A 10,915-nucleotide genomic window follows, 5' to 3' on the forward strand; every position below is an offset into this window, starting at 1 on the left:
CTTTGGGCCTCTGCCCGCCACGGCTCTGCGGGCCCTCACCCGCCGTCCTCCCCCGCAGGGAGAAGGCGTCCTCCCGCCGGCGCCGGCCTCCCCCGGCCGCCCCACCACCGCCGACTGAAGGTCCTTCCCAGGCTGCGCCTCCTCCCCGCCGTCCCCGCCGGCCGCTCTCCCAGCAGGGACGACGTCTCCCCCTGCTCCGCCTGTCCAGCCGACTGCCCGCCGCCGTGCTCTGCCCAGAGCCCGTCCTGCCTCCCACCCATCTGGGCACGCACCCACGGCCTTCTCCAGGGAACCCGCAGAGCCGGCCTTTGGGCTTGTCACATCCAGGCGCGACCCTGCCCGGACACTTTCCCCGCCGGCTTGGCTGGTCCGAGCGGGGTTGACCCCCCAACCCCCTTCCCCCCATGACGAGGCGCCCCCAGAACGTTGTTCCTTTTTCTCCTTCACTTTAACGTTTAAGAAAAAAAGAACCCCGTTAGGACCCGTGACATGTGAATTCTAGGCTCAGGCCCCCCAGCCCCCCGTGTCCCGTAGCAGTGACCCCGATCCCGTGAATGTGAGTGATGCGTGTGCTCGTAGAGAAGTCCGTGTGGGCACGCCGGCCGCGCCGGACACCCTGCGACCACCAGGCCCCGGACCCGAGACCCTCGGGCGGCCGGGGCAGACCCCAAGCCAGCCGCCCCCACACCGGCCACTACACGGTCACTTTCTATGTATTGTTTAATTTAACAAGACTTTGACGTTTGAACAAGACCCGCCTGGCCTGGTTCTTATGCCCGCCGGCTTTGTGTGGACCCAGCTGTCCTCCGAGGGAGGCCCGGCCAGGCTGCTCCCGCCATCAGGCCCCTTCTCTGGCCGTTGGAGGACTCCCTGCGCCCACGGCCCCCCTGGCCTTGGCAAGGGGCCTCGGAGCCTGGGCAGGCCTGCCCGGCCTTTGCAAAGGAATCTGGAGAAGGGCCATTTCCATTCACTCCAAGTGAAGGCCCCATGCGAGGCCTTCCCAGCAGGCGGCAGACCCGACTCCCGAGGCGCTGAGCCCCGCTGGGCCGCCAGGGGGCCCTTCCTGGCCGGCTCGGCCTGTAGGCCTCCCTGTGAAAGGGGCCGAGGAGGACTGGCACGGGCGGCCCAGCCCGCCAGGCTCTCTGCGAGGAGGAGATGCCCCACCCGCTGCTCACCCGGAATCACTGCTGGGAGCTTCACCAGCATGGTGTCATTGGATGGCTTCACTTTCTAGGGGGGACGAGGAGGCAGGCAGGGGTGCCCGAGCTAGAGGGCAATGAGCATTCATTATGCACCTGCTGTGTGCCAGGCATCATAAAGCCACAACTTGCCCCCAAAGCGCACCCATTCTCATGAGGAGAGAAGCTGGCCCCACCACTGATGGGAATTGGGAAAGGTACTATTGGGCCCATTTTACGGAGGACACTGGAGAACAGAGAGCCTGCAGCGCTTTCCCGGGTGGGGGTCACGTAGCCACACGGGTAGAATTCGAACGCATGGCTAGACTGGAGGGGGAGGGGGGGCAAGAGAGTTAGCCTGGAAAAGGCTGGTTGTGACGTCACCGTCCCGCCCCATAATTTGCATTGTTTCTCTTGTCCCACCCAAAGGGCGTGCCCCGACCAGCCCCAGCCCCGGGGGAGCGCTGGAAACCAGACCCCGCCCATCACGTGACCGAGCGGCCTTTTCCCACCCTGCGGCTCTCTCCTGGCGCCTGCGCCATAATCTCCGCGTCCTTCACCCACGCGGCTCCCGGGAACCCCGCCTCTTTCCCCCTCCCCTTCCCCCTCCCCTTTTCCCCTCTCTCCCGGTCCCCCGCCCGGGGTCCGCCCGCCCTGGAAGAGCGAAGATGGCGGCGAACCAACACCACACCGAGGACCGCCGCGTCATCATCCCGCCAGGCGAGAGGTGCGGGGCGGAGCGAGCGAATGGGGGGCGGGGCCTGGGGGAAGGCCAGCGCCTGAGCCCGCCCACGCTCGCCGCGTCAGCAGGCAGGCCACGCCCTTTCCGCCCGAGAGGTGGGGCTCAGAGAGTAGGGGCGGGGCCTTCGCGGAGCAGCGAGAAGCGCGTGCCCCCTCGTGGTGGGAATGGGGAAGGAAAGCCCCACCAGTGAGGCGGGGAGAGCGCGCGCGCCCCCTGGTGGTGGGGAGGGCAAGAGCTGGGCCAGTTATCAGTCAACAAAGCTTTCATCAGCGGATTTTGTGCCAACCTGGGCTGGGATCCCCCAAAAGAGAGGAGCTAAAGACCAAACCAAGGAGTATGGGAAGGGAAAGGGATCAAGGAAGGCTTCCTGGAGGGGGACAGCCCTGGCAGGGGGCTTTGTTAAAGGCGGGGGGGGGGTGCACACAGAACCTTGGGGAATAGCTGAAAGCCCTAATCATCATCGCGACCCCAGCAGCCAGCATCTTCGTGGGCAGAGCCCAGGGAGGCCGATGAAGGGTGGCCATGCGAAGTGAGAGGGGTGGAAGGCCAGAGGGAGCCCCAGCCAAGCCTGGCAAGGAGGGCAGGAGGAGGGTGCCTGTTACGTGGCAGGTGCCAGTGTGCAGGCTGCCTTCCTGGACACCGTCTGCTGGTCCTTTACCTCCCGGGTGTGCCACATGGGCACCGCGCCTGGGGAGAGCCAGGAGAATCGGGTCGGAACCCTAAAGCCTGCCCTGGGCTTTCAGTCGGCCCATCACAGGGGCCCCGAGAAATCCGCCAGGCTGGCTAGATCGCGGCCCTCCCGCTGCCCCCCATTCTTATTTCGGGCTCGCCGACCCTCCCGGAGATGTAGGGGAGCCCAGCCCCAGCACCCGTATTTCATGAGCGTGCGCCCCGCGACGTTTATTGGATGTTGCCATAAAGAACCTTCATTTTATTCATCAAATTAAAGAAGCTGCAACGTGCCCAGCTGGGGGACCCTAAACAAGTCACTTACCCTCGGCAGAGGCTTGGCTGGACGCAGGAGCATCTCCATAAAAGACTGCCCTGTGTCCACCCCCCAGGCCTGGGCCTCCAGCCTTCTCCCGACACCCCAGGTCAGTGCAGGTCTGACAGCCTTTCATCGCCCTCGTTCCACTTGACAAGACGGGAACCACGTCGGTTCTTCCTCTTCCCGCAGCCGCCATGACTCAGGCCCCCGGCTTCTTGTCTCCTTCCCCGACTGCCCCTTCTCCTCACTCCTCGCCCGGCCTGGAACCTCACTTATGGCCCCAAAGTGAGCGACACCACCAAAATCTACATCTGCTCCATATAGGGCAGCAGGCACGATGCCAATGGAGTCAAGAAGGCCTGAGTTCCGGTCCTGCCTCAGACACCAGACTGCTCCGTGTCCATAAAATGGGGCTTGTACAGCACTTTGCAAACCTTCAAGCAGCATTTAAATGCCCAGATCTCAGAGGGTCGAATCCCCCACCACGAGCGAGGCTAAGAACAGTCCAATACACGGCCCTAAAAAGAGCGATCGCCACGCTGCCGGCGGACCGGACGCACAGCCTCTGGTGATCAGTACTTTGCCTTTTCTTTGGAGAAAGAGCAGCTGAGTAAATAGCCAAGGCCGGGGACCCAGCCTGAGCCTCCCAGCCCTGGCCCTGCCCTGGCCCTGCGAGACCCACCCACGGGACTTGTTTTCAGGAGCACCCGCGCCCCTCGCAGAAAGGCCAGGCCTCTTGTCTCAAAGCCTCCAGCTGGCTTCTTTATTCTTGGCCCCTCCAGATTTACTCGTGTCCTGCAGGACACTTCTTTCCCACCCACCCTCGAGAGTGTTGCTCTTTGAGTTCGGCAAGCATTAAGTGTGCCAGCCATTGGGCGTCCAGACCCCCGCCTGACTTCCCCATCGATGGGCCACGGAATATGGGGAGGAGGCTCTTCAAGCCCAGGCTGGATGCCCACTCGTTGGGCAGATTGGGGTTGGCCTGCAGGGCCTTCTTCCGGGAGGTTCTCGGGTCCTGTGCACAGCGTTCCCCCAAGGTACCTGCCCCTGAGAGGGTGCCAAGGCAGAGAAGCTCAGGGCTCATCCCGGCCTTAAGGCCTGGAGCAGAAGCAACATTACGGATGTGAGACATTCACTCATTCCTGCCTGGCTCATGGAGGGGATCCACTGGAGATCTGCCTCTCCCCGGAGCAGCGAGGCCGTCCGACGTCAGCCCGCAATGTGTTTGTGCCGCCACAGGGACGTGTTTGGGCGCTGGCTTTACCTCTCACCCCTCCTCCCTTGGGAGAGCCTCGTGCCAGCGGGGCTGCCCTCTGGGTGCGGCTGTGAAATTCTTTCCAAGATGGCTCCTTGGCGCCTTCTCCCAGGCCTCAGGTCCCTCTCCTGCTCCTGGCTCTGCTCTCTGGATGGTGCGGCCCCTCAGGCCCAAGAGAGCCCAGGGCCAGGTCTCTCTCTCGGTATTTATTGCACAAGGCAGGCCCTTGGCTGCAGAGATAAGAAAGATCTGGGATTCGCTGAAGATTAACCTGGAGAGCCACATCTGGCCGGAAAAACCGAACCACCCCCAAATGGACAGCCCTCTGCCCTGGAGATAAAACTGAGGCTAGAGGCCCTTGGGGCAGGGAAAGAGAGACTGTCACCGGGGGAAGAAGGGGCCCATGGCTGTCATCTTGAAGAAGGAGGCTTCAGGAGCCATCGAGGGATGGATCCTCCCCCTCCGCCCGGCCCAGCCCGCCGCCCGGCCCAGCAGGCTCTCCAATTAGAGTACGCGCCACTGGCAGGAGGGGAGGCCTGCCATCTTTTCTGGTTGCGCCCCCAGCCCTTAGCTTAGTGCATGGCTCGGCCCAGAGTAACTGCTTGTTCTTCCCTTCACTTATCGATGCCTTCGTTCCCGGCCGGGGGCTTCTTACGGAGACTCGACTTCCCTCAGGCCCAAATGCCATCCGTGCCGCCACAGTGATTGGGTCCATTTCCGAGCCTGACTTGCCCAGCCAGCTCCAGTAGGACATCATCAGAAGACAGAGGCCTCCACCTGCCCATTTTCACTCGGGGTGTGTCTGGGCGCTGGTCTTGGCTCTCACCTCTGCCTGCCCCGGGGGCTGCCCTCTGGGTGCACCTTGGTGCCTTCTCACGGGCCAGGGCTCTGCCGGCTGGGTTTTTGGTTTGGTTTGGTTTGTTTTGAGGCCCCCCTAGGAAGAGGGATCGGCCTTGTTCTGCCTGTGCCTGGGGAGCGGACGTGGGCAGATTTTAAAAGGGAAACACTGGCTTGGCTTCAGGACTTTCCTAACAACTGAGCTGTCTGGGGAGGAAACAACTGCAGGGTCCAGCCTTGAAATCCAGCCCCCGGGGGCCGCCTCCTCTCCTCTCTCCCAAACCCTCCCCAGTCTGGTCCTGACCTCGTCACTCAGCTGAAACTTGCCTGGCCCGAGTGCCAGGTGGCCTTGACCGCTGAGCAGACTCGCTCTTCCCTGGGGAGGCTCCTCTGTTCTCCTGGGTCTCCCAGAGCCTGTCCAGCTGCTCCTGCCCAGTCTCCAGTAGTGGGTCTCCCATGTCATGCTGGGGCCCTCATGCTGGGTATTCCTCAAGGCTCTGGCCTGGATCCCCTTTTCTAGTCTCTATTTTCTCCCTCAGCACCCTGATCAGCGCCGGTGCAGGCCCTTGGGTCACAATGGGTGCCATCTCTAGGCTCCCAGACCACCCTGCTGCCCAGAGGCTCCCTCGCAGCCTTACGGGTGATGGGCAGACAAGCCAGACGGGTTGGCTAAGTTGGAGGGCATCTCAGAGAGGAACCTGGATAGCCAGGAAGGAGCTCTCCAAGGGGCCTCTAACAAGAAGCTCTCTCTCCTGTTCCAGATGCCCATCCGCCCAGCCTGCACCTGGCACAGTGGACAGAAAGCCAGCCTCGGAGCCCGCAGAACCCCTGCCCCGTCCTGCTGTGTGAGGCTCCCCCTCTCAGGCTCTGGCCGGCTCTCAGAGATGCCTGAGCCGTCCATCCCAAGGGTGTGTCCCCTCTCCGTCCCCACCTCAGGCCCTCCAAGCCCCCGAGGGTCGGCGGCAGCCCCCTCCTGGCCTCCTTGTCCTTGTTGGTACCCCTATGTAAGCCCCGTGAGGGCAGGAGCCTTTCCTCAGACCCCAGAGCTCTTCCACAGCAGCCGCTGCTGCCCAGATTCTCCTTCCTCTGCTTGTTAGTGTCCTTGTCGAAGCCCTTCCCTCCACCTCCAGGGACTGGCCGGCCCACTGGGGGCCACATCCGCTACTTCCTGCCTGATCAAGTTTGAATCCCTTTAGTAGGAATGCAGACTAGACTGTGGGCACCTTCCAGGCAGGGAGACTCCTACCATGGTGGGTCACCGCCTCCACTGCACCTTAGAGCCTGAGAGGCCAAGGGACTTGCCCAGGGTCACACAGCTAGGATGGGTCAGAGGCAGGACTTCCTCACTCCCAGGCCAATTCTGCTCACTAGGCCAGGCTGCCTCTCGTGAGCCCAGCTCCTGAGGGATTGGCCTAACCTTTGCTGCCATGGGAGACAGTGAAGAGAGCTTCAGACTGGGAGTCACGAGACCTGGGTTCAAATCCTACCTGAGCTTCTGTGTGACCCAGGACAGGACTGTCTTCCTCTCCCTGAGCTGCCTCGTTTTCTTTCCTTGTGAAATGAAGAGATGTAGGGTCTTTCCCAGCTCCAATCTCCCTGGCCTCCTTGACCTCCTTGGACTCCCAGGATGACCCCCCTGCCCACCTGTCTTTGCTGACACCATCCTACCTCGCCGGGAAGCCCTCCTTTCCTTCCATCTCTGCCCACATTCTCCCCGGTCCTCCTGGTCTAAATTAGAGTCACCTTTTTAAAAACTCATTGAATCTGGGCATTGAGCGAGACCTTGGCAATCACCCTGGCCACCCAGTGCCCTGCACGACGTGATGGACAAGGGTCACCCCAGACCCTCTGTCCTGAGCTCTCCCGGGATGGGGATGCCCTCACTGCTGCCCAGCTCACCCGCGCCGCTTTGGTACATTAGAGCAAGTGTGTGTGTGTCTCTCTGGGGCTCCTCGAGACTCCTCCAGTCTTGCCCTCTGGCAAGCCTCATCCTTGCCTTTCCCTTCTCTAGACTCTGTGACAAGCCTCCCATCTTCCTAGTGGCCTCTCCAGGCTTGGCACCGCCTGCCCTCTGGACCCTTCCCAGCTGGCCAGTGCCTTCCTGGCCCGCAGACTGACTGTGGAGCTCTGGATATGGCCCAGGGAGTCGGCCCCTTTCTCCTTCACCGCCTGCGATGTGGCCTGCACCCTTGATTTCCTGGCAGGAACCTCCCTCTCCGGGCGTAGGCCAGCAGTTCTTCATTGGCTTTGCCGTACCGCCCAGAGCCTCGGGGGGCACGAGATTTGGGGGCCACGTTGCCCGGTCGTGGTTCACTAACTCTCAGAATTTCAGAAGGCAGATCTTTTCCACAGGACCAGTCGTCTGCCCCGGCTCCTCCTTCCTCTGCAACATTTAAAATGTTCTTTTAAACCCTTCCCTTCCAGCTTAGAATCAGTATTGCTCGTTGCTTCCAAGGCAGAAGGGCGGTAAGGGTGGGCAGTGGGAGTGAAGTGACTTGCCCAGGGTCACCCAGCCAGGACGTGTCTGAGGTCACATCAGACCCCAGGGCCTTCCATCTGGCCTGACTGTTAGTCCATTGAGCCACCCAGCTGCCCTTGTTTGGGTGCCATTTTAAATCCAAAGGTGGGACTTTACATTTAGCCTGATTGCCTTCCCTACGCTACCCTCAGCCTATCATGTTGGCCCACTGAGAGCATTTTGGCTGCTGAGTGCTCGCCGAGCGCCAACTGTGTGCCAAGTGCTGTCTGCTCTGCGCCTTCTCCCTCCCAGGCGTGCATTATCTGAACTTCTGATCTGTGCTTTGGTCCCGATAAGGCCCTCCGTCTATCACCACTCCTTGGGGCTGCCGGTCCAACCTGTTCTGGAAGTCCCTAATGACAGCCTGGGCGCTCCCTGGCCAGCAGGATCCCCGCAGAGCCGTTGTCAGCTGTTTGCAGGATCGGCCCCGGGTGATGGGCGAAGCCGTGCCCACTTCCCCTTCCAAATCCCCCTTCCTCTTCGGGCTGCCCGACATTCTCTTTCGAATCCTCGTCCCTTCCCAGAAAGTGGGGCCGCCTGCCCATCGCCGGTTCTGTGGAAATGGAAGTGCTCTCCCGGACTTCCCTCCCCGGGCAGAACTCTCGCTTTCAGTGTTGACAGAAAATGGGAAAAGAAACCTTGAAATGGCAGCCGCAGGCGTCCCCCAGGCCCCGCCGGGCTCCCTTCTTTCTCCCCTCCGGTGCGAGCCGTCCCTTGGACGGTCTGGCCGCCAGGCGTTTTCCAGCCCTTTGTAGTTGGCCCCGTCTCTGTTCCGTCGTCGTGGTTCTCTGTGCTCGTTCATCATCTGCCAGCGGGGGCCCCTGGAAAAGCAGGAAAGGCCTTCGATTTGGGGGCTGAATTGCCCCCTAATATTAGGCGCTCAGCGGCCCTCTGCTCTCCTGTGAGTCCTGGGGCCTGCTTGGCCATCTTTCAGGCACTTCGGTGACTGCGGAGATGTGGTCTGCGATGCGCGGTCCCGTCCCTTCTCACCCCTGGGGTAGGTCATTCTCCGAAAGCTGGAGATCCGCGAGGTGGGCACGAGGGACCTGAGCTCAAGACGTGGCATAAGGGGGAGGCTCCAGGACGTGTGGCATTGGGAAGGCATTGGTGTTGTGGTGGGAGGACCCTGCGGGCACCCTGGAAGGGCAAAATGGCTCCAGCCTCGGCCGCATCAGCTGGACCAGTGGAAGAACCCCGACCAGAACTCGGAGGATGAGCAGGGCTGAAGGGTCGCCATCTGCCTCAGGGTAGGGCGTGTGCCACCCGGCGGTCACTGGTCCGCCCTTGGGGGCTCGGGCTGTGCCCAGGCACCATTCGCACACACACCGTTCCACAAATGCTTATGGAATGATGGATCGGGGGCTGGGAGCAGCGGGTTGTCCAGCTAAGCAGACAAGAGGAAGGGCAGTGAGCTCGAGAGGGAGGGCCAGCGGGCACCTCCTGTCTCTTCCTCCTTCCCCATAGTATCCTGATGCACTACGAAGATGTGGACCTCTCCTTCTCCAACGTGTCTGAGACGCCTAGCCTCCTGAAGGGCTCCCGAAAGGGGTCGCTGTACCTCACTCAGTACCGGGTAACCTGGGCCCCCCTTGGGTCTGGAGCTCTGCCCAGCCTGGGAGCTGATGGGCACAGGAGGGCGGGAGGTCCGTCACCTGGGTCCCTCCATCAACAGAGCGCCCTCCTCACAACTGGCCCGCGAGGCCAATGGCACAAGGGTTTGGGTTCCCATTTTACAGACAGTGCCTTGGATGCAGAGAGCTGGGTCCCACCTCTGCCCCTTGTGGCTGGGTGACTAGGGCTCCCTGGCAGAGATCTAGGCAGCTCTGAGGCTGGCCCTCTGCGGGGGAGCCCCCTTTCCTTGTAGGGGTCCATGGGGCGCGACAGGCACCTGAGGTCCCCAAGTCCAAGGGAGACGACTGGCTCCTGTCTGCTGCCAGTTCCCTCCTGGGCTGCTTTCAGAGGCGGCTTTCCCACTCCCTTCTCTGGGCTCTCCGGGCACCAGCCATGCTTCTTACCCTGCCTCCTCTCCACTCCTTTCCACCTGTCCCTGCCCTGCCTCCAAGGTGATCTTTGTGGCGGCACGCAGTGTCAAGGACCCCCTGATCTCTTTTATGATGCCATTCAATCTCATGAGGGATTATTCAGTGGAGCAGCCCACCTTCGGTGCCAACTACCTGAAGGGGACCATTTCTGCTGCCTCTGATGGTACGTTCTGCCTTTGGCACCCAAGGTCCCCATCCTCACCCCTGTGGGCCATCTCAAGGCAGCTTCTCACCCTCCCTGGTGTGCCACCCCAGGGCTCAGAGCATAGCCCCTTCCCCTCCCCACACCTACCTGTGCCCCTTTTCCCTCTCCCACGAGCTGCCCAGTGTGATGCCAAGCCCATCAGGTGTGTGCTCTGTCTTCCATAGGGGGCTGGGGAGGGCATGCCACCTTCAAACTGATCTTCCGGAGTGGAGGGGCCATTGAGTTTGGCCGGCTAATGACCGACTGTGCCTCCAATGGTGAGTGGCGCCTGCCCAGGCCATCCCTCAGCCCCTGATAATCCTTCTCGGCAGTGGGTCAATGGGGGCCGCGTTCCCTCTGTGAGCTTCTCTTGGACCACCTTATTTTTCAGCTGCCAAAGGCCTTCCCCCTCCAGTGACGGTCTTTGGCTTCGGCCCTCAGTCCAGCCTCCTTGTCACTTTGGACAACCGCAGCATCCCGCCCGGCCACACACAGTTCATCTATGTGCTGCCCAGCAATGCCTCCTACATGCCACCTCCTTCAGGTAAGATGCAGCCTCTCTGGTCAGGTTGGACAGTGCCTGCCAACGCTGGCCATTCTCTAGGCCTTGGACTTGTGGCCGGAGCTGGGAGCCATCCGTGAGAGGCCCCAGGGTCCCCTCTCCCATCCTGGCTCTCCTGTGCCTCCCCGTGTAGGACCGGCTCACTGTCACCGACCTATCTCTTTGGGCCACATCCTTGGGCCAGCGTGAACTGGCCGCTGCTAGAAGGGGCCTGGACTTGGGGCAGAGTCTCCGGCTCCCCATCGTTTCTGTTATGGACCTCCTGCGAAGGCCCTGGGCCTTTTCCCTCTTCTCTCCCCAGCTTCGGCTAGCCGCCCGCCCCTCCTTTTGTGCTCAGTTCTGGCACAGGCCCCGAGTTCACCAAACAGGCATGGCTGCTTATCATGTAGGTTGCTTTGGATTTCGATATTGGGGTGTCCTATCTCAGCTCCGAGAGGGGCAGGGGCTCCCCCGAGCCAGCACAGGGCTCAGGTGCTTAGTCAGTGAATGTTTCTTGTTGTCTTCAGGGTACCAGGTGTCTCCTGCCTCAGGCTCTGGATATGGACCTCCTCCCCCTGGATATGGACCTCCTCCCCCTGGATATGGACCTCCTCCCCCTGGATATGGACC

General features: G+C 61.7%; 1 protein-coding gene across 1 annotated transcript; it reads left to right on the top strand.

Moving 5' to 3' along the window:
• Positions 1–1,795: 1,795 nt before the first annotated feature.
• LOC123256201 (postacrosomal sheath WW domain-binding protein-like) lies at positions 1,796–10,908 on the top strand (the record flags this gene model as incomplete). The annotated part of the gene is made up of 7 exons (XM_044684876.1): positions 1,796–1,905; positions 8,983–9,111; positions 9,315–9,337; positions 9,574–9,723; positions 9,930–10,022; positions 10,136–10,288; positions 10,813–10,908. Coding segments are annotated over exons 1-7 (703 nt in total), but the record flags the coding sequence as incomplete, so codon positions are not given.
• Between the last annotated feature and the right edge of the window lie 7 nt (positions 10,909–10,915).

The sequence above is a fragment of the Gracilinanus agilis genome, unplaced genomic scaffold, assembly GCF_016433145.1.
Source record: "Gracilinanus agilis isolate LMUSP501 unplaced genomic scaffold, AgileGrace unplaced_scaffold56938, whole genome shotgun sequence".
Taxonomy (NCBI): Eukaryota; Metazoa; Chordata; class Mammalia; order Didelphimorphia; family Didelphidae; genus Gracilinanus; species Gracilinanus agilis.